This window comes from Corvus kubaryi, unplaced genomic scaffold (assembly GCF_017639235.1).
Source record: "Corvus kubaryi isolate FWS band 111438036 unplaced genomic scaffold, C.kubaryi_AGA036_p1.0 37398, whole genome shotgun sequence".
In the NCBI taxonomy this organism is placed as follows: domain Eukaryota; kingdom Metazoa; phylum Chordata; class Aves; order Passeriformes; family Corvidae; genus Corvus; species Corvus kubaryi.
The window spans coordinates 13,561,448-13,589,391 of record NW_024581137.1 but is presented as its reverse complement, the minus strand read 5'-3'; the positions used below and the strand labels follow the sequence as shown (position 1 = coordinate 13,589,391).

At 43.2% G+C, this 27,944-nt stretch overlaps 1 protein-coding gene across 1 annotated transcript; it reads right to left on the bottom strand.

Annotated features, from left to right (window-relative positions):
* Positions 1–236: 236 nt before the first annotated feature.
* CDCP1 (CUB domain containing protein 1) lies at positions 237–26,443 on the bottom strand. The gene is made up of 9 exons (XM_042043677.1): positions 26,312–26,443; positions 13,603–13,806; positions 11,935–12,291; positions 10,244–10,612; positions 7,781–8,008; positions 6,698–7,078; positions 6,011–6,376; positions 4,700–4,781; positions 237–3,498 (listed from the first exon to the last, which is right to left on the bottom strand). The coding sequence occupies exons 1-9, from the start codon at positions 26,385–26,387 to the stop codon at positions 3,048–3,050; spliced, it is 2,514 nt and encodes an 837-aa protein (XP_041899611.1). The 5' UTR covers positions 26,388–26,443; the 3' UTR covers positions 237–3,047.
* Positions 26,444–27,944: the final 1,501 nt, after the last annotated feature.

Genomic DNA, 27,944 nt, shown 5'->3' with positions numbered 1-27,944 from the left:
TTGCATTTACATTTGTATTAAGTGGCAGTTTTGGAGAGGGCCTAGAGACTGGGCAATTCTTGCTGCACTTCCCACGCCTTCCAAGAGGAGATCTCATTAATTAAACCTAGGACCCATCCCCAGCAATTACTGGGATCCTTGGTAGTAAGGGTTGCAAACATAATTTTCTATGTGCATGAAACTTGCCCCAAAATAAATAAATTAATAAATAATAAAAACCAAAAGAGCAATCAGTATGTATTGAGTCCATGAACTTTTATTTGGAACAAAATGGGCTTCACACATTTTCATAAGGGTCACTGCTGGGCGGAAGGACTGTTCATAGAATGTGCTATTATCCCTGAAAAGAAATTAATTTTGAGTTCAATTGTATCTGTCAGTTGGGCATGAATAAATTACAAACATCTCGATCCTACTGAGAAGCCGATGAACTGTTTATTTTTATATGAAATCCAGAAATATTTTACAACCCTTCTCCTCAATGATCTGAACACGTCTTTAAAAACAGTCATTAACAGCATATCACTGGCTATGCAAGAATAAGGACATGCACAGATAGCAGTTTATTATCCCAGGAAACCAGGTTCCCTAGAAACCCCTTTCTATTGTCTAGGGTGATGGCATAGCCACCAACAGGCAGACATCAAAATAGTTCAGCCTGAGTTCACACACAGGAGATACATTAGTTAGTCCAGTTGGAAGTAGCATTATAATTTAGTTATTTCTTAAAAAAAAGAAAAAATTAAGTCACAACTTTCTCTTACTGTAAAGCAAACTGAAATCTGTGCTTGAACTCTTTCTTTAAACATACCAAATAAGCACAGTGAAAGTCAGCCTCAGACTGAAGACATCTGTAAACTAAGGTTTATATTGCCACACGGAAAGCTGAGTTAAAATAGAATACATAAAAGTATCAGTCAACAAGAATCATATTCTCAAGGATCAAGAGGTGAACAAAAGCCCAACCTCCATTATGTTTTCCTCAGTTGGTTAGAAGGAACATAAACTAAAAATTTCATCTAAGGAACTGCAGAAATTGAGCTGGAGGGATGAGAAAGCCTTGAATTTCTTTTACAGACTTACTACTTTTCAATAAAACAGAACTGAGGAATGTTGCCCAGACAAATGCACAACTGGACTACACCGACAGAAAATGGTTTTGGCAATTCAGTTACCTGAGAAAAACTGATACCAGTATTGCAGAAATCTTTTCAAGTTCTCAAATGACATCAAAATGACCCAGTACACTTTGAAATATGTGATCCCAGTGAGTAGCCAGAGGTCGAGGAATACACGTTTCTGTACTGAATGTGATAAAAATGAGCAGGAAGATACCTGGAACAACTAAAAGGCACTTTCAGCTGGCATGTGTTTTGATATATACTACAGCAAACTGTGTCAGGTATGACTTTTTACTGAATCTTCTAGTGGTCCAAGCAGTATAATGGTACACACTGTTAAATACAAACACTTGACCAACTAAATAGTCAGTAAGCAATGCCAGCATATTTAATACAGGAAGAAATCCACATTTTTATGGAATGTAAACAGTAAGGTTTCTAATAAAGACAGTTTCATTTAAAATATTATTATATGTTTAACATTACTGCATGCAACACTTGTCTAAACGTTTCATGTAACCTCTGTGTATCTCTAGGCAAGAAACAGTCACCATAAGATATTTGGAGATAAATTCTCCAATCATTGAGTCTAGCGCTGCACACAAAATTGCAAACATCCTCAGTAAACTGTACACCTGGACAAGACAGATGTTTGTATATAAAAGGAAACTTCATTCATATAGCCACAAGGATCTGACCCTCGTGTTGTAAAAGGCACAGAAACTGGGGGGCACACTAACTACAGCACTTAAAATGAGACCTTTTATTCCCCAGATTTCAAGAGATGCCTTTCAGGGGCAGCTAGACAACTGAAGTGTAAGTTCTGCCAGAAGTCAAGAACTGTCCCCACCATCATAACTACATGGTTGCTAAATTCAGACTGATACACAAAAAAAATTTAAAACATCTAGGCTTTTCTTACGGGTTCATTCTTCACATTTAAGAGACACCAACTACTGGAAACAATTTTTTTTACCCTGTATTTTAAACCTTATGTAACAGGTGAAGTGAAAAGCACTAGTTAACAGCTGAACGACCACATCATTATTTCTTTATTGAATCCTTACTCTCACTTGAACCAAAAGTGCAAGGTATTAGTAAAATGTGAATATCACAGGCACCTGAACAGAAGCACAAATTGGTTTAGACTTTTGAAACTGTTTTTGTAAAAGAGCAAAGAAAACAGTCTTTGGTGTAAGCTCACATGGTGCAATCCAAATAGAACATCAGTCAAAAATTAGAGAAAACCCATAACTTATCTCCTGAAGGAGAAGAGCCCAAGCTCAAGTGATCACACTGATTTACAGGCACGGAGCTCTTCTAGGCAGCATTCTTGGTCTTTCACTACACTCACATAGCCACTGGCATGCTAAATATGATGGGTTTTCAAGCTGCAAGTGATGGAAAGCACAGTGTCCCCACCTTTGGTCAGATATTAGCAGATGGCTGAGACATGTGCAACCTGGAGCTGCCTTGAGACAGTGATGCAGTCTGCATCTTCTAGGAGTCTCCAACCAACACTCAGACAAATAATGGCTTGTGAGAGGAGGAAATACTGGACAGAATACTCTCCCCACTATCAATGGCCACAGTTTTAAGCTGGTGGTTAGGAATTAACTTTTCCTGATGCCTTTAAAGTAAAAAGCAGAAGCATACCTTTGGCACCTGTTTCACAACCAGTCCTGGAGAGTCCTGACTGGTATTGAGTTTGCTAGGTGTTCACTGTAAAACTGAAAGCTATCAACAGCTGAAGTTAAAAAAAAAAACAAAAAAAAACCAAGACAAAAAACAACTGAAAACACACACATGAAACAAAACAACATAAAAATGTATTTAAAAATAACATTCCTCTCCAGTATGTTTTTCTCCTAGGCCACTGTCCTTACACCTGTGTTTCCACAGGAAACTGCTATACCTGGCATAAAATTACTCCACTAAACCATCCTGTTCCTTATTCTCCAGCAAGGGCACGTTTGTATCTCCCTTATCCTTTTCATTGGCATCTCCACTGTCCTTTGATTGCCCTGATTTCTGATGAGCAAATGTGTAAGTGTCTTGGTCTGTGTCCGTCAGGGGTGGAGGCTCCTCCTCGGTGTTAGAAGAGCGTTTAATGTCTTTTCTGAAGGAGAATGGAGGTGGAGAAGGCGGCAAGCTACCAATGGGTCCATCAAAAGGCCGGTACACATCAACTTCTGGAGCGACTGAGCCATTGGACTCCTTCAGCAAGTGTCCGTAGACCACAGCATCATCAATAACTGCATAGACATGAGACTCATTGTTTTGCCTCCCTTTCCCAAATAAGCCTTTTTTTCCAGGCATCTGGGTATTCACATTAGCATTGTACACTCCCACCATGGGATTCTGGGTTTTCTTCTTCCTGTTACAGAGTTGAAATTGTTAACAGGTCAAAAACAACACGTCTGGTGTGCTGGAACTCAATAACAACAGCTTCTGTTCACTCATCCCAGCCACACAGTGTCAGGCAGCCTACCTGGATTAAAGGCTTTGCTCACAATTTGGGGAAAAGTAACTCTTGAGACTAGACACGCTTTTTCAACAGAGCGGAAAATAACTTCACATTATTTGGTTACCAACTGTTGCTCTGCTGATCCTGAAGTTTGCAAGATTAACTCCAATGGTCTCCCAAGCACTGGGATCCTGGCTGTGCACTGTACCGAGTCCCACAACATCCACTGGCATTAATAAGACCCAGAGACCATTAGATCCTCACAAAAACAAGGCTGAGTGTTACTGAAGACAAGATAGTGGGTCAAAATGAAAGTCAAATGAACTTTTCTCGTTATGCTTTCCTGAGTGACTGTCCCTAAATTGGAAAGAGCAAAGGCTGAACTGAAGACTTTTAAGCCTTTATTTGTAAAGTCTTTCCTGTGTGGCAGGAAAATGTGCCCCTAACTGCACAAGTCACCATATTGCATAAATTCTTTCCAGCTCTACAGCTTCAGGACCCAACCACCTTGGCGGCACTGAGCATACATGTATCAGAGAGCCCAGGCTATCAGTGACTTCCGATTCTGCTTGTATGAGTAAAAACATAATTTTTTATTTTTATGTTTTTATGTTTTGCACATAAGCTTTGCAAAACCCACTTCTCTCCCCAAGGGCTCATCTCAGAGAAAAATGCTCCCACTTGATGTGCGGACTCCAGGAGCTGCTGGAGGCTGTGGGGATGAAAGAATTAGTGTATCTGTGTGAGCTCACAGCTTGTTTGAACAAAGACCTGAGTAGAATGCCACGCATGCACCGGCCACATTCACTGGGATTTCATGTGGCAGGGACTGCTGAGGAGGTCCAACCAACACCTGATTCACAGTACAGCCAAAAGCCTGCACTTAAGGCCAAGGTAAGCACTGCTCTGCAGGTTGAAGTAATGTGACTGCTGTGTTCTTAAAGTCAGTCAATTTAAAATAAAGAAGCATTCCTGGGGGTCACACTACAGACCTCATACTTTAGACCCTGGTTCAAGGGATCTGTATCAACCTGTGAAACAGAGGGCCCAGCAGTTCTCCCAAAAAGCCTTCTTGAACTGCCAAGTTACACATCCTGAATTATGAACTTACTTCTTCCTAACACAGCACACAGTCAGTCCAATCGCTGTGAGAACTCCAGCGCCGGCCACCACAGCAAGTATGATTCCAAGGTCTGCAAACAGACAAGGAACAAGGACACTGAGCAGAAGAAAGAACACCCAGCTTTCTCCTGAAATCTGTCTGGGTTTGAACCCGTCAAGAGCTTCTAAGCATAGCAGCTGCCTGCAGAGCAGGAGTTCCCAAACCATGCTCGCCACAGGACAAGCCAAGCCATTTCCAAGAGGTTGGAGGCCAAGCAACAGCAAATTCTCACTACTGGCAGTGGAGCATAACCAAATCAACCAACCAACCCACCGCAAAGAATTTGATACAGTTCATGCACTGCTAAACTTACCCACAGCACCTCACAGATCTCTGGCTGAATAGGCAAGGAAGAGATGAAACCACAGAAAGAAATAGAGAAAGACTCAAAAGAAGAAATAGTAACATTTCCACATCTTCCCCTCAAAACCATCCTTTCCTCTGAAATGCACAGGTTGTGTTGACCTGGGGTTATCTAGGAGTCATAAAATTGATTAGGAAAGTCTATGCGTGAGCAAAGAAAAATGCTTCATGCTTTAAAAGAAGTATACATTAAAAAAATGGGGGAAAAAAGATCAAAAAATTAGAAAGTGCAAATGTGAAGCAAATTTACATAAGCAAAGCCTAGCCTAAAAATGCCCCCTCATCTTTTTTTTTAAAAAACTGTTTATGTTTCAAGGAGATGAAAGAGAACAAGAATGCAGAATTTGCTGCTAGCAGTCAGGGCCCAATCTCCATTAAATGGTCAGACCTGTCCTAGGGAGGATTTCTTGCTCATGTGAACAATGAGACTGATTGAACTGCTAACATAAAGTGAGGACTACTTGGATGAATAAGTTTGCATAATCAAATCCCAAGTTGTTCACCAGGTCTGTGACCCTGGAAGGGAAAAACATCACTTGATCTTATTATACATTCTGTCTGTTATCTCCAATTAAAAAATCTAAATTAAAACTTTTTAAAAAATGAAATCTAGTCTTACTACCCCGATCCCTGCAATTGCTTGTGTTACTGAAAGAAAACTCGGAAACACACCTCCCACTCCCAAAAAACCATACCACATTAAAACCCCTCCTTGCTCCCCAGCTCCTAGAAGTACCCAGCTGAAACTCTCAGGAGTTTTTGAGGGACAGACGTTTTCAAAGGCAGGAAACTCACAAACTACCCACATCTAAGGAGGACCACCATCCACTACTGTTACCCCAAGGGCAAGCAAGGATACAAGCAGAACACAAACCACCATGACGTTACAGGACTCACCTATCTGCTTGTCAGCAAAAGTCACCCAGAACTGCAAGGTCAGCTGTGTCTTATCCACAGGTTTACAGTTGGAGATGTTCACCCAGAAGTTGTGATGCATATTTCGGGGCTGAGGCAGGAGCTCGTCCTCGCGGCGCACGGTCTCCTCTGCTCCCGGAGTCTCCTCCTTTATGTTGATGTAGGCACGGCCCGTCTCACAGGCAATGCCCATGCGGTCCTTGGAGAAGCCGAGGCGGGCAGTTTGCTTGCTGGGCACAATGATGAACCAGGATATGGAAATGTAAGGAGGTAAACCATAATGCCAGTTGGGAGTCTGCAAGTAAACTTTAGCTTTTGGATTTGGACTCACAGTGAATGTGCACTCATCTGCAGCGAAGGCAAAAAAGACAAGAAAACTTAGTTTTGATAATTATCGTCCTTTTCCACATCAGTGTTATCACAATAAACACAGACATACCTGCAGAATTTCCCACAATCAACAATCCACTACCTGGAATACAAAGCTCCTTCTCTCTTCCCGAAATAAACCACATCACTGGTTCTGATAAAGACTGATTCTAGAGTCTAGTCCTAGAGCCACTGCTATAGAATTGAACTCTTAATTTCTGTTTAACCATATGTGCTTTAATAAGCCTATTGAGAGATCTATCACTGTACAACAAAGTAGTATAAAACCCACTATCTTACCTTTAATATGTGGCACAAAAGACATTTTCAGATCCTGAGGGATAGACTCATTGATGAATCCTTTACCAAATGTTTTTAAGGATATGGTGATATTATTCCTCATCTGAATCTTTTCAATAGAGCCACCAGGACAGAATACACCAACATTGAGCTCAGTCTCTGGGGTGGCACTAACAATGCTGTAACTGTAGCTTGTGTTGCACTTCTGCTCTGGGACATGTTGCCGAAGTTTCAAGGTCGGAGATGTAATTTCTACATTAATCAGATCAGTAGCCAAGAGCTTCCAAATAAACTTATGCAGTTGAATTGGCAATCGGGTAATAGCCTTGGGCACTGAAAGGGAATAGACCTTCCTCTGACACCAACGAATATCCATACAGCCTGCAAAAACAAAAACAAAATCCCAAGGGTTGGGTATTTCTTGCAGAGGAAATACCTGGGCACACACAGAGTACTGTCAGGTTTGCATTACAGACCCAGATAAGCATCTACCTAAGAAAATATCCACTCTTAGTAACCTTTACCCAAACGTGTACTGTTTGTACTTAAAGAGCTTTATTTTACAGGTGCAGGACACCAAAGAAACAAACAGAAACAGATTCCAAGTCCCTCACTCAAGATATACCTGCTGACTGGGACACTGTTGCAGACTAGTCAAGGTACGGATACTTTAAATCTCTTTTCTATCCTTAGTTGAAAGCATTTGGGAAAGTCCTACATCAAGGGGACACACAAGCAGCACAAGATGCACTCCTGATGGCAACCTTGTTCCTGCATTTTCATGGGCAGATTGATGGCTCTCTGGCTCTGTTTCCATAATCTGCAGTGAGAAGATTCTTAGGTGACTTCTACCTCTCCCCTTCTAGGAACAGCCACGCAGTTTCTGTTCTTAAAGGTAGAATGATGTACTGAACAAGGTCACCTCCAGATTCATTGTACCCATCTCCCAGCTGGCCAACACCTCATTTCCAACATCAATCCATTTAAAGCCAAAGTGAGGGAGAAGATGTGGCTGACCCCTGGGGAAAAACATGCAAAAGCACTCCCTAAGAACCAGCATTAAGGCACTTTCGTAATAACAACCTATGCCTTTTTCAGCCGTGATCCTCAGGCGGGACAGGTCCTTGCACAGAAACGAGATCCTGTAGACAGCACCAGAGACTAAAGTCAAGACACGGTCGCAGGTGCGAGGATCCTTGCAGATCAGGCATACGGGTTCAGACACGAGGGGGATCTGGCTGGGCCACCCTTCCAAGTGTATTGTCACAGTCATGTTCTTCTCCTTGCTCAGGTCGACCAAATGGGTGACATCTGCAATAAAAACACCCCAGAGCAATTACAGGCAAGAAGCATAGTGTGAACCAGAACCTCCTTTGCCTCTTCTCACCCCATTATATGAGCAGCTGTTACAGCAAATACTCGGAACATCTGGAAGGAGAAAATAGAAGGAAAGAGAAAAAAATGCAAGTGTAGTTCATAAAGATTGACTATCACGTGGAAAGATAGATTTTTGGATCCACACAACATCCTGGTGCTGTTAATAAGGCACCTCTCTCTGATGTCAAAGAAAGCAAGGTGGTCTAGTGGAAGGTGTCCCTGCCCATGGCAGGGCAGTTTAGAACTGGATGAACTTTAAGGTTCTTTCCAACCCAGACCATTCAATGATTCTACAAAGGAGAGGGGGGGAAAAAGCAGTGTACCTATATACACACATACACACACATACTCTATTACTACTTTTCATTTTCAGGTTTTAGCTTTAGCTACAGAGTCCTACACAAAGTCCTACACAAAAGGTGAATAAAATAGCTTTCTCCTGTGTGGGAAATCAGACACACAAAAAGGCAAGTGGTCAAATGCAATTATCCAAGCCATTGGCACAACCAAGCGCATAACCTAGGACCCCTACCACAAGGTTATCATTTTTCAGAATGTTTTTTCCTGCAGCAGCTAAACACAGGAAGAGTTAGATCGAGAAGTTATTGTGACTGGAAAGAGCTGTATTTTCTTCTTATTTAATGACAAGCACCACAGACAGCTGTGGAATACCCAAATGTTTGGGAAGCTTTGAGAATACGCAGATACCAATGCATTTTTAATAAGAGCAATGTTGCAGTTGGCAACCTGAGGGCTGAATTTGAATCTTTGATGGAACTTACATAACTACAAAATCAATCATGGAATTCTATAAAATCCCTAGAGAAACCACTGTTGTCCCTCAAATCCAAGTGGTTTATTACTTGCATTTCATTCACAGAATGACAACCTGTTTTTAATTTTTTAGGTGATTATCGTCTTGTCTACCGGCCATAAATATATTAAAATTCTCTCTGCTTTCCAAAGTAGAAGGGAGATAAAGCTGATTAACTGAATATAATGTTTTCATTCTGTCTAGCTTCCAAGATGCAACACACAGTAAATGTAAGCAAACACAACTTTGTTAACAACAATTCTGTGAGGATTTGCTGTTCATAAGTGGAGCCAGGCTAGACAGACAAAGAACAAAGAATTGTAACAGTGAGATGCTACAGATCCTTTTTGGATATGTGACTTCAGGGCACAAGCCATTCAAACCTTATTCTCTATAAAATTACTTAGAAAGCCTCTAAGTAGCTCCTGACACAGTGGCAGTCAAGTGTGGACTTTCCTGCACCTGCTCTCCTGCAGTGAGTGAACCTTGATTATCAACCTCCACCTTGAACTGAGGTCAGAGCTGCGAAGTCAGAGGCTAAATCACTACCTCCATGGCTCATTACCTAGACAGGCCTTTTATTTCTGTTTTTAGAGAAATGCTCAGGTATTACAAGTCATTGTGCTACACCAATCTGAATTTTGGGCTAGAAAACAAACAAACAAACAAAAAATTATTTTCTTAGTGTAGAGAAAGAAATTCAAAGAATGAAGAACATCCAAATATGTAGGGGATATTATTACTGGAATACCTTACTGACAACTTTTGTGTTTAATGTGACTTCTTCACATTTGTTCAACCTTCTCTAGGAAGTAAAATAAAACTCCAAGGAAGGAAGAAAGGAAGGAAAGATGCATATTGATGCCATTAGTAATATGGAGACAATTTTACATCTCTCGTTTCACCAGTTAATGCCACAGATCTTGCTACCTACCATGACAGTGGGTTTCACCTTGTTAAGTGCAACTGCTCATGTAGGGAGCAGAAAACTGGGCTCACATTTTAAGAATGATCTTTAAAATGTTGAGTCTTATGTCTGAAAGCAAAACTGTTAAAGGCAGTTTTCAATTACATGATTCAGGTGCTGGAAAGGGAAAGGAGTCTCCATTTATAAGTTACAGTGTAAAAAATACAACAGCACTTAATACTCCATTGCAAATTGCAAATTTCAGCATCGCTGCTTGCCTTGCTGTACCGGTGGCCAGTGGTAGGGCAGTAAAACAGGCCTCAGTGTTGCTTGGCAACCTCCTTAAACTCAGAGAGAGACCAAAGACAAAAGAGTATTTCTCTCCCTGGTGGTGCTCAGTCCAGATATCTGTAAGCAAAAGCAACAAAAGGAGCAGGCAGGTACTTACTCTCATCAACCTGTGGGAGCTGAACAACGACTTGGAAAAGCAGGCGAAGGATGCCCGGGTTCTGGGCATCCTGATCACAGCCCTGGAGGGACATGTTGAAACTGCCAGCAATATTGGCAGGCTGGCTGTCACTCAGCTTAAACACCTCCGGGTTGCTGGGGGAGCCCGGGATGTAGTACTCCACCCTCTCCTCCTTCCTTTCGCAGTTGGAGAGGCTGTAGTTGTGGAAGAACACGCTTGCTCTCATGTTGGAAGGAATCACAAACTGCCACGTCATAAGCTCATCTTCTGGAAAGCCCAGCGGGTAGTTAGGGGACATCAGAGTGATCGAAGACTCCCCCTTCAAAGTGGATTCAATAATGCACAACCCTAAAACAGGGAGGGAACCACAACATAACAAACAAGTTCCAATTACTGAAGACACACTGGCATATCCAGCACTCCAGAAGCAGAGAATTTTCATTTTGACAGTGAGATCACCCACTCCAACTACAGGTTAGGTTATTACAAAACACTCAGACTAAAACATATACTTGAGCTGATTCTTTTGTCTTCAATTACAGCAAAGGTAAGGAATATATTAATACTGCATTTTCAGTTTAGCAGGTTAGCCTTTCAAGCACATGGACAGACAAGCCTTTATTATCGGGAAAGGTGAGATCCTAATTCCTGTGCCTGGCTTTGCAAGAGCAAACACTCAACCTGATAACTGCTTCTGCTTCACTGGGTTTTGGGAAACAAAAGAGGCAAGCTTTTATAGCAGCATGTAGCTCTCTTTACAAAAACCTCCTAAGTCTAACAAAAGCACACCAGCAAAGAGCCACAAATAGGCACAATAAAACACAAATGTGAACTGTGCAGGCTGTGTAAGACACTTTATCTTGGGATAACTCTCGGCAGTGTAAAGTTGGGTACATAGAGATTATGGTCCCATTCTAGGGCTCCAGTGATGATGCGTAGCTGTGAGGAGTGCCAGGAATTACAAAACACTCATGTTCCAGTAGCTCAAGCCTGGACCAGGTTTCTTTTATAACTGATAGCAACAACACTAGAATTCAAGCACAGAGCAAGATTTGTCATGAGATCACAAAGTAACCCACTGATTGCTGTAAAATATTCCAGGTGTTTTAGGAAGATAATTACACAACAGTTTATGTTACTGTGCAGGTTGAAACAGATAAATGTATTTAAGCAGCCTCATGTGCCTCCCATGCACTGCTTCCCTTCTCCCATACTCCTCTCTTGAAGAGAGGCATTGGTTTGAGGCTCCAGAAGTTAAAGAAGCTTTTTTCAAAAATAAACAAGACTACACTACACACTGCAACCAGCAAAAAACTCTCTGGCTCATTCTAATTATATTACCTAGTCTCATCTAGGCAAAAACTCACAAAACCAAGAAAGCAGGTATGTTTAAGTTTTAGGAAGTTTAAAGAGATTTAAAATGATTAATGTGCACCAAAACCAGAGACAGAACAGTTTTCATAATTAACAATCAACCAAACTAAGATATTTTGACTACAGAAGAGCACCATCTAACCAAACTAAGAATCATACAACAGTAGTTCCCAGAAAAGATGAAGTGGAAGGGAGTTAGGGACAGCAGCACCAAATCTGGAAGGGTAACTGTGAAGAAAGGTTGAAGTAAATTTTGCTGCAATCTGCAGGAGGCAGTTTCAGTACTCCGTACTCACGTTTTATGGAAGCCCTGTTGGCTATGTTGAAGCCTGAGGTGGTGAGAAGTGAGTGCCACGGGAGGTGCAGGGACATGACAACTCCTCCCAGCAACTTGACACGAGACACGGAGCCATTCCTGCAGAAGGTGCCAATGTTGACTGTGGCCTTATCAATACAGCTGTTGATGTTGTAGCTAATGGAGTCTGGGCATGTCTCTCCTGGTTCAATCTGTCTTAGCCATGGGGTAGAAAATTTTAGCTCAAGTCCAGCTTTTGTACTTGCCTTCACATCCCAGATGTAAGTCCTGTTAAGGCGAGGTAGCCCCAGTGGGTAAAGATGAACATCTCCAAAGGGACATGGACCTGACACACAGTCTAAAGGCAGAGAGAGAAGAGCTGTGATACACTCTGGAAAGCATTCCATTAAATGGGGAGTTTGATACTTCCCCTTCCTTGCTATTATCACAACTTTTATGTTGCACTTAAGTTTTCTTCTATGTGCACTGAAAGACACTCCTGTCACATGGTCACAGCTTGTCTCCAAACAGGACTCCCAGCCCATAGAATAGACAGGATAAACCTGCTTTAGTCAGGCTGACTAACAGAAGGGATTCATTGTCTCTAGTATTCCGCCTTGTTTGCTGAAGAATTTAGAAGGTATTTAGTGAATAGGGTAGAGTCTGAATGGGGAAAAAGGAGAAATGCAGTGCCAAGTGAGCTGGAAATCACAGGTCTAGAGAATCCATTTTATCCCATCTCCCCCAGAGAGTTTCTGGCAAATCATTCATCATTAAATTTCTTACTGCTTGCCATGAACTGTATTTTTGTTCCCTTGGTGCCCAGATGAACAACAAGAACTGCCACTGCAGGATTCCGGGGGGAACCCAAAAAACTTTTATCTGAAAAATCCAAACAATTGATTGACACTCAAAATAAATATACTTCAATCCATATCTAGGCTTCAACTCAAAAGCAGAAATATCACAAGTGTGTCTTGCAAATATATGAGCTATATATGAGTGAGTGTTACTATCTGTATGAATCATATGAATAAAATTCCAAAACATTAAGAGAATTATCCTTGAACATCACCCCAAAAATAATGAAGATGTTACTAAAGACTGAATACTCAATGAAGTTTGAGATCTAGATGACAAGTAGCACGTGTTCATGCCGTTAAAGAGTACATACTCCAAGGATAACATTCAAAGCAGAAGCTTTAGTTACACTTCTGAGCTTACAGTTTCTTGACTTCAATAATATTCATTAAATATAAAGAAACGTGCAGGTCTTCGATGTTTCTGTTGTCCTTATAGACACAATCAAGCTGTTCATCAAATGCATAATATATTATCATAAGTGTTCAGAGGCTTTTGACAGGAGTAAAAAGATTCTTTGATGGGTTTATAAATTGTGGGAAAACGAAAGGCAGCATGGAACTGATGCAACAAACTGCCATCTAGCTGTTTCCAACACAGCCAAGTCAACACTAATTCTGCCACCTGCAATACAGACTTCTTTAGCTTGCATAGTAGTAGCAGTAATTCAAGGTTTTTTTATCAGTGCTCAGAGATTTCTTCTTACCTAAGATTATGGGATACCTTAGTACAGTAGCAGGAAAAAGAGCATGTGGTTTTACTGGAGGAAAATTACCTCTGGGGAAAAATTTAAAAATCTGTATCTTACCAATATTTTTCTGAATTTCCATGATGAAATACTTCTCTGGAGTACTACAGGTGAAGGTAAAAGTCACATTCTCCCCAGACTTTATCTTGAGGTCAGACCTGATGACATTTTTAATGCGAATTCGACAGCTTGGTGAAACACCGGGTCTCAGTTTAATCGTAACTGTGGTGTTGTCCACTTTATGAAGAGAGATCGTAAAGGAAGCTAAGAAAGAAAAAATATGTAGAATAGAGGTGTTTTGTTATTAGCACATATGAATAACACCGGGCTCTCCACACAGCCCCACAGACGCCACAGTGTCCAAGGGAATATTAGCATCTACATTCTCAGGAGCCCCATGTGTTGTACCAATGGAAAACACCTTCTCTCTTCCAGCACAGACAACATAAAAACACGCTTGCTGCATGTGCCCAGGAGAGGTATACAGGGAATTTGTGCAGAATCAGTTCTGCTCCAGTTTACCCTCACCAGTGTCATTTATTTCACACTTAAAAAGTAGCTCAGCTATTCTTTCAAATTTTTGTTCTCGTGATTTTTCTTTTCAGTCTGTTTTCACACAGCCTGCTTCATTTCTGAAGGCGCCCATCAAGTCATGACTCAATCCAAGAAGTTTATTCAGCAGCAAAAACAAAAAACGAGCTTCAACTTTAAGCACAAACAATGATAACAGGTGAATCTCTGGGTACCACTCAACAATTACTGCAGGCCAGATGAGGTATTCCAGCAATACCAAAAGCACATACCAACAGATATTTTTATGTGCAGTCATGGCCCTCTCTCACCCTCCCCACCCTTCACAACTCATTCCCTGAAGGTACAGGATGCCTGTGCAGTGCCCCTCACCACCACAGAAGGCATCTGGTGGCCTGAAACAGACTGTGTGTGCTTGGACACCTCCTCTCCATCTCTGACACGACCATCACTGATTCACAGCTTTTGGGAAATACTTCACAGATTTCAACCTATCCTCAAGTACTGCCAGATGCAGGAGCAGCTCTCACAGGAAGTACTGCAGCCACTGAATAAACTGCTAGTTGAATACTCTTTTATTTTATCAAAAAAAAAAAAAAAAAGAGCTTCATGAAAAAATAGTTTATCAAAAAAATTACTCAAACCTGACTGTCTTCTAAAAATATACACACAATATAAGACACCAGGGAGCACTGACTGGACATCCAACATGACTATTATTAACTTCAGTTGGATGCTTAGCAAATATTGAGCCCAGCCCTAGCCAAAATAAGTCAAGTTTGCAATGAAGTCAACCATACCCCAGCCCCAGGTGAAAATCTGAAGAAGGTCAGTCAGTAAGTTTTCCGCTGCTTGTTTTCACTGTTCTCCCTTCCTTATTTCAGTGTGTGGAAGATAGAATCATAGTGTCTACAGCACTTGTGCTATCAGTGTATACAAAAAAAAATCACACATATAAAAATTCATAAGAGATCTAGAAATAAAGGTACCCCAAGTTCGGTTCAAAAACATTTCTTCCTTGAGTGGAACATCACACAGGGCTGCAAGACAAAGCTCTGCCCGTATGCCAGGCTGGGAATCCTCTTGCTCATTAACCTCAATGAAGGAAGATTTACACTGGCAAACCCAGCAGAGCAGCACCCTGAGGGAGCCCGTGAAGCCATTCCAATTACCAGGCAGCATGTCAGGAAGGTGTAGGAAAGCAGCTGGCTCACACACATCCACAGGATGCCCCAGGCTCTGTCCAACTGCTCAGCATCCCTCAAGCACCAGTCTGGTCCATGTCAGCTGCTGCTGATGCAGGGGTGATAAGGATGCTGGTCAGAGCCCAGACATGCAGGGACTCACCTGGTGGGGTTGTGGGGAGCGGGGCTGAACACACCATGGGAACCTTTGATCAGCAGAGCCCTCTAATGGCACACGAGCACACCAGAGACCCTCAACAAAAAAACCCACCCAGCTCAAAACCTCAGTCATCGCAGCTGCTGAAAGCAGCTTATTGCATTAGTGACTCAATTTCACACAAAAACCATCTGTTCTATCGAAGAGAGGTTCAAAAACCTAATTTTTACAGGAATTTCACGGTTTTGCAGGGCCAGACTTTCACTGCAATGCTTTGCAAAAGCCCTGGGGACTGAGCAGTCGGCATGGTCCGTCCCTGCCACTGGAAACATTACTGTTCCAGGTTTGCCAACACCAGGCATCAAAAATTCAACTGCTAGGGGAAGTAGGGCAGAATAGAGTACTCAAAGACAGAGCCCATCATGTGTTTATCTGAGTTTCGTTGGACTTGAGCTTTTTTGCAGCCTTTCTAGCTTTTCTACACAATCTTGGGGTCAACAGACTTAGCAAGTCCTTGAAACTGCCTTACCTATTTGCCTCCAGGATCAAAGGTTTTAAATGAAAATCTCAAACACCACAAGGCTTGCCAAATTGCAGCACATATTTTTAAACACAACCCTCTAATACCATTAGTGAGTACCTGGTCACTGAGTAACTTTCCTACAGCTTTTCAGTGCTGGGACAGTTCTCTGACCTGAGAGCCTACACTGAATTCTCCTGCCTCTTCCAATGGCTGGCACACTTTACACCTGGGTTTCTGCCTTAGAAATGCTTTTGCAGTGTTTTTTCCCGAGGAAATAAAAAAGATGATGGTGTAGCCTGGGAGCTGCCTGTACAATGACCTTCAAAACACACAGGGGACAATTGCAGGGGCAATGTCCATGGGGTGGGGAAGAGAGTAAAGCCAAGCAAGCAGTCAGTGCTGCTCTTCCTCATTCTTCAGGAGGAAGCAGTCTCCGGAAGAGAAAGTGAAACAACTACTTCCAACCTAGCCCAGAGTTTTATTTCCCATACTACTGGATTCTTTTTGGGTTCTCTTGGGGTCTTTATTTATAACACTAAGTGCACAAAATACCTTTGACCATGATGGTCATCATTTTGCCGATGTTTAAGTCACCCAGCTATGAAGCGTTAACAGCATAAACCAAATAATTAATAACTATGGACAAAAGAGACTTCTTTCTTGCACATGGTAATTGTCATAGTCATCTTGTAAGTTTACAAATATTACTAAAAAGTCTGTTCCTAACTCTCTGGTCAAACACTTATCACTGTTCCTTTCCCCATCCCTGGGACAGCAGAGCCATATGGCAAACCTGGCAGGACAGGGTCCAGGACCACCAACAGCCAGCACTCCTGCACCACATGCTGGCACATGGCTCTAATTTTTAGTCATGAAGATTAAGTTTAAGCATAGTTTTAAGCACATGACTAGTTTTAAATCAAAACAAATACACACCCTGAGCTGAAACCAAGGAACAGAAATTTTCAACATTTTGAAATAAGCAAAGCATTCCTACAAGGGTCAAAACAAAGTATCATCTTCCCCAACCCTGGAAAGACCCAAATTCTGCTGCCTGGACTTTTTTTCCCTCCTTCCCCCTCCTCCTGCTGACTTCATGACCATATAATCGTTCTTCACTTGATCCCTCTGCAAGAATATAAGATATTTGTCAGCTCAATATAGTTTTCCAGCATAGATTTGTCCCATTCCTCAGCTTTCCTAAATAGGACCTGCCCAAAATCACAGAAATGTTTTCAATGATCAATATATCATCACAGCAGTAGCCAACAATGATGCAGATCTATACCAAATTAGGCCAGCACAGTTGCCTGCTAGAAGCCCTCAGGAGAACAGACACCTTTAGCACATAAACAAACAGCTTGCACAGATGAAAATCCACAGAAAATAATTTTGGCCAAGAAATAAGAGCACGGTGCTGTAATGCCAACAGCAGCCAGCTGCTAGGGGTGTGCTAAACTGCATTAGACTATCAAATCTAATAGGAAAAGCAGAATAATAGAATCATGCAGAAAGTATATCCAGTGATCCCAAAGATGCTAAAAAATAAATGAACAAATGGCTAAAACCCTCCAAACTACAGCCACACATGAGCAGCACGATAGAGAGACTACTTAAAGAGCACCTTTATTGGAGAGCTTTTATGAAGACGAGTGAGTCTACTCATGATTCACACTACTCTGTCTTTGTCTATGACTCGCACTGCATGCCTTTTTATTGGGATTACCAGTAACCGGACACACGTCTTGAAAAGAAGCAATTCCTATGCCTTATTGCTGCTGCACAGGGATGACACACAGGATATCCAAACCAACAAGAGGAAGCATTGCCAAGCTGCATCTCATCTCATTGTCTATACAACAATGATATCGTTCAGTTGGAGGTAAAGCCTCCAGTCCCGAGCTGGTTCACAGCTGATGCAGACAGCTGATCTCACCCTATTCTTTCTTCCTCTAAGCAATTACAGTTTTGCAGCCTCCCTTGGATATTTCATCAATTGCCCTTATCTCAATCTGCACCCTCCCTTCCACAACTGGATTTTTCTACTGCTCATCCTCATTTCAGAACGTGCCTTCATGAGAGTCGTGTCATCACAGCATCCCTCTATCACTAGAGTAATGCCCCTCTCTGCACAAGCACAGCTTTTTCTCAACAGTACGATATTTCCAAACTTCTATGTTACTGCTCAGAGCTCTCCCACTGGGGTTAGAAGCAAACTGCATAGTGTAAAACAAGTTCGATTACTCCAGAGAGTTGAGCCTAAATTTATTCACAGTGTTTGCATCTGACAATCTCATAGTTATTGTAACATGTACATATAAATGCCAAAAGGACATTTTTCCTGTACAAGAGGGGGTGCAATGTAGAAGACAGCTGGCGAGCAAGTCAGGGCAGTGGCACCCACAGAGAGTGTGTGTAAGTATGCACAAGCAAAGGACTTGGCAGAACAGCAATTTTTATGGCTAGGTAAAGTGCCTTGCTACACAAAGCAGGAGCTAGAACAGAGTCCAACCAGTTTCGGCTTGACAGCTGCATTTTATTGCAGTAATTTACCCATAAAGATCTATGGATTGTTTCACATGACTTGACTGGATGGATTAAAACAATCAAAAAAGCCCCAGACAGACCAAGAAAACAAAACACACAGCAAAATCCCAGATGTTAATTTATCCCAGAATTATGTACACAAACTGTTGGTTTGTTCATTCCAGTTAAATCACGGGCTTGTTCCATGACAGCCACTTTTACCGAAACCCAGTTGGATAGAGCTGACTCAGACCCCATTCATGAGCTGGAGGAGCCGGGCTGCTGTGCAAGACGAGTAGCAGCAGCACTTGCTCCGATTAGGAAATACCTGTATCCAAACCCCTGTTCTGCCCCAGGGGGATCTGAACCCACATAACCAACACACCTCTTCGGAGAACAGGCTCGTTCCCTGCAGTGTATCGTGCCACCAGCTTGGAACAAGGATGGCACAGGGATGCTGTGTGCCTCTACAGCTGGGCAGGCTCTCCTACAGGCTCACTGCCTCCTGCAAGCCCTTGCAGGGATGCTGACCTGCAGGTACATTCAGAGCCTGCTGAGGTTATTCCACTACACATAATCTGCTGCAAGAGTCATGGCAAGGGGGTGGGAAGCAAGGGGTACAACACAGTAACTCAGTGTGGTGGTGCATCACCTCCAACACAATTCACTGCACAGTTCACTCAAATTGGCCAAAAACACGTCAAAAAATATTTGAGAGAGTAAACATCTCCCTGCTTTGCCAACTCAGTTGTTTTGCACCTGTGTTATTAACAACTTCTTTCACAATTTGAGTCCAACTCTCCAGTTCAGCTGCAGCACCCAATTGCCCAAGCATCATTCAATCCTCCAGTCTCACCTGCAATGTAATCCAGGTGACTGCCTTCACATTCTTCAAGCCCTTAGCAAAGTTAGTCAGGGACCCACACACCTGGACTCCTCTCACCTCCTGAACAGTGCCATGAGCAGCAAAAAGGGGATCACAAGCACCATCACAAACTGCAGCCAACCTTTCCTCTTCAGCTGCAAGCTGCTGAAATTCTGTTTGACTTTGTACACCAACCAGGTTTTCTGTTTACATTTAAAAGGTAAACTATTATCTACATTACATGATTATCTCCTCATATTTGGACCTGTCTTCCACCACCACATTTGCCTGGGATATGAGGTCCATATTTTGTGAAAGGATTGCTTTAAGGGAATCACCCAGAAAATTACAGTGATAAAATCTGCAAAGCTTGTAAACTCTTACAGATAGATGCTGCCAATTGCTATTATGCCAGTGGTAAACACACCTTGAGAGGGCACCTGGGGGAGAATACCCATTTCTCCGCCATCACAGTACTGCCCCCTAATCTTCACTGATTGTTTAAACTGATAGCCAGGATGGGGATGCAAAGCAGGCGGGATGTCACACATTTCTCTCCTCATCAGGAAGGGCAGACACTACTGGCATAGTGATGTTACAAGCCATTCCAGCACAATTCACCAGAGAAGATCTGTCAGCACCCCAGGCCAGCAAGGCTGCTCATTCAAAAGTTGTTAATTCATTAATTTGTAACAGGAATAAAGTCCCTTCAGATTTAAAATAACTGGGGGAAAAGCCCCGAACAACTATACATTTCTGTACTTCTACCCCTTTCTCTAGAACCTTTTTGAAAGATAATTAAGACACTCATATAACTCGTGTAATAGATTTTTTTAAAAGAAGCTTTTTTCACCACAAGTGGGAGAAAGTGTTGACTCTGAGCTGCCTTTTCTTAACTATTATTTTACAGATATGAAGTGCTGCTGCTTCTGTGGAGGTGAGATGGAGAGCTCATCAAACACCGTGTATGAGCTGATCACCAGCTTGCATACAACATACAAAATGTTCAACACACGGGTCTGCACGGCTTGATGAGAAAATGTCACACTGGCTCGAGGAACACTGACACCACACAAGTCCCAGCAAGAGCCTCCCTTGATCAAAGGGGTGTTTGCTTGCACAGTTTTTATCCCTACCTTGATTTAAGCCAGCAAGAGGACAACATCTCGGAGCATGTCTGAGCAGCTCTTCGGTCTTGGCTCTGGTTAACAAAGGTGTAAAAGCACATTTCGCAATCAGGGATCCCTCCCACGCTAAACATCCTGCCGTCTCTCACTTCTGAGAAACTCCAGATCATCCCTTTCCACTCCTCAAAGCTGGCTCTCTCCTTATGCTAATGTCTCACAGCCAGAGACTCAGAAAAGCCAAAGCCAACTCCAAAATGCCAGCATTACTGTACCTCCCAAAATAAGAGTTTGATCCTACATCAAGTAACCACACTCACTTTGTTCCCCAAGAAATCAAAAGGCACAGCTCAAAGCAGGCTGCCCCCTTGCACCCTTGTGGATGGTTGTTAAAAGTTGTCCAATAGAACAGGCAAAGTAGAGACCTTGTCCCCTGTACAGGAGATAGATTAAAAAATCTACACTCACACGCAGATTATATCTTACTAACATACCTGAAATGCATATCTACTAGACACTATGGCACAATTCTTCAGCTGAAGGTCTTCCAGGAGGCCACATCAATACCATCCACACCAGGCAGGCCCTGCTGCAGGCAGCAAATCCTCACCTCTGTCACCAGCCAATACAGAAACTCAAGATGTTGCTCTAACATAAAAACCAGCAGCCAACAATTTACTAAGCACAGCCCAGCCCACGTCCTTTCCTTCACGCCCTGGTGGCACAAGCAGATGTGAAGCAAGAAGAAACTGTACAGTAACATCTGCAAGAGATTCGAGTTTTATGAATCAAGGGATGGTGACCCGGCTCTGTTGGCTGAATCCTACTAAGAGAGCACCAAAAGTCAGCAGATGCTCTTCAGGAACTGGTTAATGGTTTGGTTCCAACAAGCCAACCCGTGCTGCAGTGGGTGTGTTGTCCTCTCCAGAGCTGAGGCTTGATAGAGACACCTGAGCAGCATCAGTGAGTTGGATGCTGTCCCAGAAACTGGTGGAAGTGCTTTGTGTTAAAGTGACGTCTTTACTCTTTCCCCCAATTGTGCAAAGGTTTATAAATTACAGAAATTACTAAAGGTGCAGATTTAAAAAAATATTTTAACAGAAGCTTACAAGAGTAGCCCAAAAAAGAGCTCATTTAGATCAAAACTGGCATCCAAGGCCATTTTCCCCATATCCTCTAGCCTGACACGCTTTGCTGCAGCTGAGTCTTTCTAGGAGCCCTTCCAAGGACACCAAAACCAGAAAACATCCAAAGGAAGACCTCCAGGGAGCACCCAGAAGAGAGCAGGAGGGCTTGGCTGCTGTAAGAGAACTACTGCTCAGCTCAGCGGCACAGCCCACTGATGGCAGTGGTGAGCAGCCCCTGCTTCCCCCACAGCCCCAGGAACAACCCAGCACCATCACTGATCCCGCCCTGGCCACAACACAAAGGGGTACCACTCCACACACATTCACTGCTCTTCTCTACCATTCATCTCTCACTGCCCAGGACCTGAAAAAGGTCATGTTTTGCCATCAGCAACTACAAAAAGCAAATGAGAATGTGATCAATACAGAGAAACTGGTGAAGAACAAAAAGGAGCTACTCAGCCATGATCTACACTAATCTGCAAACACACCATGCTCCTGTCACCCATAGCTTTAGTTAACACAGGTAAAGCCAAAAGTATCTTGACTTTGCTCTCAGCACAGGATGGCTCCTCATGCTATTTCATATTTGAAATATTTCTGGAATGCACTAAGTGCAGAGTTGTTCAGCCTCTGCCTAAGACTGAGGGGTTGGCAGCTGTGGATCACAAAGCTTTTAATTTAACATATGCCTGTATAAATATCAATTAAGCTGGGTGATAAGGGCTACGTTAATAAACCAAACCCCAGAAACATTTACTTATGTAAATACCGCAGCTGCTATTACATATTTCAAGAGGTCAGATTATTTTTCAGTAATTTTTCTCCTACTTTTTCTTCTATTCCAACATTATTTATAGATATTTCCTATAAACAATTAACAAGCCTGAGCACAAGTGACCCAAATGATATCTGACATCAGGCAGGGGAAAGGTTTTTCCCTTATTTCATAGAGCAAGCCCTGATTTGTATCTAGAAACTCATTGCAGTATAGCAGGACAACACACAGAATTGTAATAAAAATGAGAGGAGGACAACTTTCTAGCTAACAAAATTTCGTCCATGTCACAGGTCCATGGTGCTACTCTGGACATGAGATTCAGCAGACTCCAATTCTCTCACCTTGTCTCTCCCTTGACTAGTCTTTTGCCTTGAGCCAGTGCCAAAAAGTAATCCTTTTCAGCACGTTTTCCCCTAATTATTGTTTGGCTGATGAGCCACCGCACCAAATGACAACCCCAGGCACAAAAAAGACGCCAGCTACCTAAGGAGCCAGGCTCAGGAGGAGCTGGCTCACCACATCCCATTTCTTCTCTCCTGGGCCACTTTGTAGCCAAAGGGCTGCTATTTGTTCGTGTTTCCAGTTCAGCGTATGAGTAAGCCCAGGATCAAAAGTACAGCTCTTGGAGAAACTTCATTCACACAGCTCCAGAGATCGCAACCTTGCTGAGGATCTCTAGTTGGGGGGGCATTCAAATTGGTGGTCATTTCTGCTGCTGTGGACAATAACGTCAGCTCAGTGTATTAATCCTCAAATATTTTCATGTTCCCACCTCCTCACGTACCCACTCAGGCCTTCACATTACCTCTACATCCCTTCAGACTTACAGATGAACAAAAAATATACACAGACAAGGCTCACCTCTTAAAAACAAGCATCTCAAACACACAAAGTTCTGGAACTGTGGGGGGAAAAAAAATTAAGGGTATTTTCTGGTGGAGAATTTAAGGCAGTAGTACCAGAACTGGGACACACTATAAATAATTTACTATAAACACATTAGTTTCTAGAGAGTAAGAAGTTAGCACTCCAGACTGATAACGGCATGAGGCAAGCAAAAAAAAAAGTTTCAACACATATACGTTGTTGTAGTCTTAAAAGGAGAGGTCTCAATCGAATGATTCAGAATGGAAATAATCCAGTTTCCACTGACTTTCAGAGGAGAACAAACAGGGCAGTTATTTATATTCTGTCAGAGCAGCAGAAAGACCCTGCTAACAGCTTAGGGTTTTTTATTTTATTAAATGAAGCAGCTTTACATGTTAAGACTGACGTGTGACTCAAATCAGTCAGTTGCCAAGAAAAAGGTAACTGGAGGGTAGAGCAAGAATCAACACGGCACTATCTCTAAACTCACTTATTATAACAATGACATTTTAAAGACAAAGCCCAGAATATATATGCAGATTTTATCACATTTATAAGGATACTTTAAACCTGAAACGTTTGTTTATGTTTCAAAGACAGCATAAAAGTCTGATTAACTTCATTATTAGTGCCTCAAAGAAACATTTTCAGTTGGAAAACACATTTTCAAAGGTCAGCTAAGCAATACTCTGTTCACACTCCCACGTCTGTGCACAGCTATCACACCAAATACTTCTTTCTGTAGTTTTCCAGCTATAAGTTAGAACCAGTATTTCATTTGATAATTTACTTTACGCATTAAGTTGCATCTCAAGAAAACCCACAAGCTCCTCTGAGGACAATGTGACCAGCCACGCTTGACCTACACCTTCCTACAGGAACATCACTGTAATACTGTTCCTGCTGGGAAAGGGTGGAGGGAGAGGGTGGAGGGAGAGAGGAGAAGGAACTTCATCAAGGATGACAAGAGACAGCTTTAGAGACAGGCACACCAAAATTTGTAGCCATCCCACCAGGGCATCACGACTCCCCAGGAAGAGGCACATGTACCTCATACACACCCCATGTGCACACCCAGGCTAAACCCAGCCCTGCTGAAAGGGAGGAAGCTGCAACCAAGGAAAGGGAGGCAGCCAAAACACAGCAACAGCAGAGCCAGTACCAACATCAGCACCAGGGCAACAAGAACTCCTTAAAAATTACAAACTACATAGGAGTGCAGAGGAAAATCTTAACCTGAGCTTTCTTGGGCTTTCGGGACAAACCTTTGCTCAGGGAAATGTTCCAACAGTTTTGGTTGTGCAATAACAACAGCAGCTCCCACTGGAAGGAAGGACACACCAGATCTCACGTGCCAACGAACCCGGGAAGGCACCATTTCCCTCTCCTGTCCCACTCACATCATCACAACCTTCAGCCTGCCAACCCATGCTGCCAGTGTGGCTGAGACTGAGCCACCTTTTTTGGGGAACTGGGGGGTCACAAAGAGGAGGAAGGCACCACGTTAGAGAGTTTGAGAGGATGACACAGGACCTGGCACGCAGGAGTGGTGGTGCTTGTGCAGGAGACAGACCAGAAGGCAGAAGCATGCAGCTGGAAAGGAAGGGACTGAAGGACGTAGGAAGAGGGGCCACCATCAGTGGCAGCAAACCACTGTGTCTCTCAGTGGTGTTTTGTGCAACTTCACTCTTACTAACTTTGCTTTAAAGATCTACTTCAGGATTTACCAAAGGGCAAGGCCAGTGGTTGGCGAGCTCTCTCTCTCCCAAGTTCCTCCAGATTAAGCCAAGATCCTTGGACAGTCTACCTTCTCTGCTTCTAGTGCTGACCCATCTAAGGTTTTAAACTTTTGTTTACTCTGAAAACAAAACACAATTAACCACAGCATAATATCCTTTCTTTTTCCTTTGAAGAGACTTAAAGAGGCAAATTGCTTTTATTCACTCAACTCAGAGGCAATACATTAAATGCAAATATTTTATTTAAAATACTACACAGCTTGAAACTCAAACCTCAGGGCTGCCCAATTTCACAGGAAACATTTAGAGTGCATTGTTTATAATAGTAACGGCCTGAGCCCCACTCCAGTAGAAGTGTAGTTAAAGGTAATAGAAATATTAAAAAGGCACAAATTTCACATCAGACTCTTTAAGTAATTCATAGTCACTGCAAATAACTCACCAGTTATTTTGTACATAAGGACTCATACTTCAAGAGCCTTTAACAGGACTACTGATAGCAGTGAAACAGACTGTTTAGTCTTGAGGATGGGCATTTTTTGCAATCAAGCAGCTTTGGAAATTGAGAAAACACCACACACTGTCCCTGTGTCCATAGCTGGAATTCTTTTGGGGTCGAACATAGGGTTAGATACAGGGGGATTGCAACAAACATCCAGGGATTTCAAGAGATGCAGAGCTGGTAGTGAGCATTAAACCATCTGACTCAGATGGGCATATAAACCTTTCCATTTCCCTGCATCTACAGTTCACCCATTGCTCTACATAAATAATATTCTCTTTGCTGAAAAGCTCAGGCAACTGCACAATCTCACACAGTACACAGTCCTAGGAGCTTCTGCCCTTTACAGAGAATTCAGCTGCCCCTCTGGCTTCCAGCAAAAAGGACTTTGTAAAGTTACTTGCATATTCAATACCCCACCAAGAGAGCATGTAAAGATCAAATTTATCTTGTTAGCATTTTTAAAGAGGAAAAAAAGAGAGCGTTCGGAGGAGAAGCGCTGAAACTGAAATGTCCCACCGCACAAACATTACGGATGCGATTCTATCCCATCCGCACCACCACCCCTGCCTCTTTTCAATAACTAATAGTCATTAAATCAGCAGCAGGACACGGGGATAAAGGCAGAGTCACCAGTCTCCCGCCTACGGTGCCGCCAACTAAGGCGAGTCCGGGCTCAGCCGCACGCCGGGCGGGTCCCCCCGGCCCGGGCAGCCCCTCGGGCGCGGTGGGGAGGGGATGGGCAACTGAGCCCGGGCTGGGGGTGATGGGGAACCGAGCCGGGGGTAGGGGTAACCGAGCCGGGGGTAGGGGGATCCGGCCCATCCCTGTCCCTGTCCCTACCTTCCCGCGGGACCAGCTGCGCGGAGGCGGCCAGGAGCGCGGCCAGGAGCGCGGCCAGCGCCCGGCCCGCCGCCATCTCCCCGCATGGACCCGGCGCCGAGGCGGGCGCGGGTCCCCTCCGGCGCCGCCGCCGCCGCTTCCTGCTCCACCTCGCACCTGGAGGGACGGGCAGCGCAGGTGAAATCCCTCCTCTTCCTCCTGGGCGGCGGGGCTGGCTCGTCCCCGCCCGGGCGCTGCCTCCTGCCCCGGCGCAGCGGGGTGGAGCCGGCTTGGCGGGGCGCCGGAGGTGCGGGTCCTTGTCAGAGAGGTGTGATTCCTGCCCAGGTCCTTGTCAGAGACGTGTTACTCCTGCCCTAAACGCTTTTCCCTGCCCATTCCTGACATCATTAACACTTACCGAAAGGGGTTTGCGTTGTTGGTCACCAAGCTCCCCTCTCCCCCTTGGAGGGTGGCCGGCGTGTTACCGGGTAAAGGGCCCCTTGCCTGCCAAAGCATCTCTGAGCTTCGATGCTTAGAGGGAACTTAAAGCTGGGGACAGACTTTTTGTAGGGCTTGTAGCAATAAGACAAGGGGTAGTGGTTTTAAACCACTAGGGCAGGTTCAGACTAGATATGAGGAAGAAATGTTTTGTGATGAGAGTGGTGAAACGGTGGCGGAGGTTGCCCAGAGAAGTGGTGGGAACATTCACAGACAGGTTGGACAAGGCTCAGAGCAAGCTGATCTATTTGAAGATGTCACTGCTCATGGCAAGGGGTTTGGACTAGATGGCCTTCAAAGGTCCCTTCCAACCCAAACCATTCTGTGTTTGGAAGTGCCACGTTTCAGACAGAAGTAGGTGCCTCCCAACGAACAGTAGTTTGTATCTTGCTTGTTAAATATTTGGGGACTTTTCAAGGGAAAACTCTGAGCAGAAACGATCATGACATAGTCTGGAGTAGATGTTTACCCAATGACTAAATACCTTACTAATGTCAGACAGCTCATCTTCTAGTAATCCATGCAGTTGCTTTGGAGCATTTGTTTCTTTGGTGCTATCATTACAAAACCCCAATACATTTATACTAGCCCACAGCAGCACCTGGCTGTTATAGGAATGTATGGGAATGTACACAGGAATATTCACGTTCAAAGGAGAAAAGTCCTAATAAGATCATAAATTCGCAGCCTGTTACAGAATTGAGACTGAGCTTTGGAGATGACTCTTTGCCCTTGCTGATTTCAGCTGGCAGTGAGCATACTCAGCTCTCCTGGGAGATCCCTACACCTCTTTTATAAATAAATCTATTTTTCAGTGATCTTTTGCATAGTACGGCTTTTTACTCACCTTAACAAAGAATATGCAATTAAAAGAAAATATATTTAGGGAAAAAAATCAGTCTTTAGAACAGGGTAGTGTTAACAAGAAAGTAATTAAGTGGTTATATGACTGCAGAGAAATGAATGGATAGGAGTTCTATGGTCACATGAGGAGGAATAGAAAGATTCTGAGGGGTTCAAATCAGATCTGATACCACTTCCATAATTTAAGGAAATAGGGGAGGTCTAGAGTTTTTATTTTCTTCTACTGGAGAAATAGGAAGCATTTAGTTTATGTTAATTGTCTTACCAAATTTCACATCTTCATAAAGTTCAG

What these genes read in the sequence shown, in the direction of transcription:
- CDCP1 (XM_042043677.1), bottom strand. Translation starts at nt 26,387, where the DNA reads ATGGCGGCGGGCCGGGCGCTGGCCGCGCTCCTGGCCGCGCTCCTGGCC. An exon ending in GCAGCTGGTCCCGCGGGAAG is followed by an intron (nt 13,807 to 26,311) that starts GTAGGGACAGGG and finishes TTTCTTTCTTAG; the next exon opens with CTTCCTTTACGATCTCTCTT. An exon ending in TTTTGCTGACAAGCAGATAG is followed by an intron (nt 4,782 to 6,010) that starts GTGAGTCCTGTA and finishes GTCTGTTTGCAG; the next exon opens with ACCTTGGAATCATACTTGCT.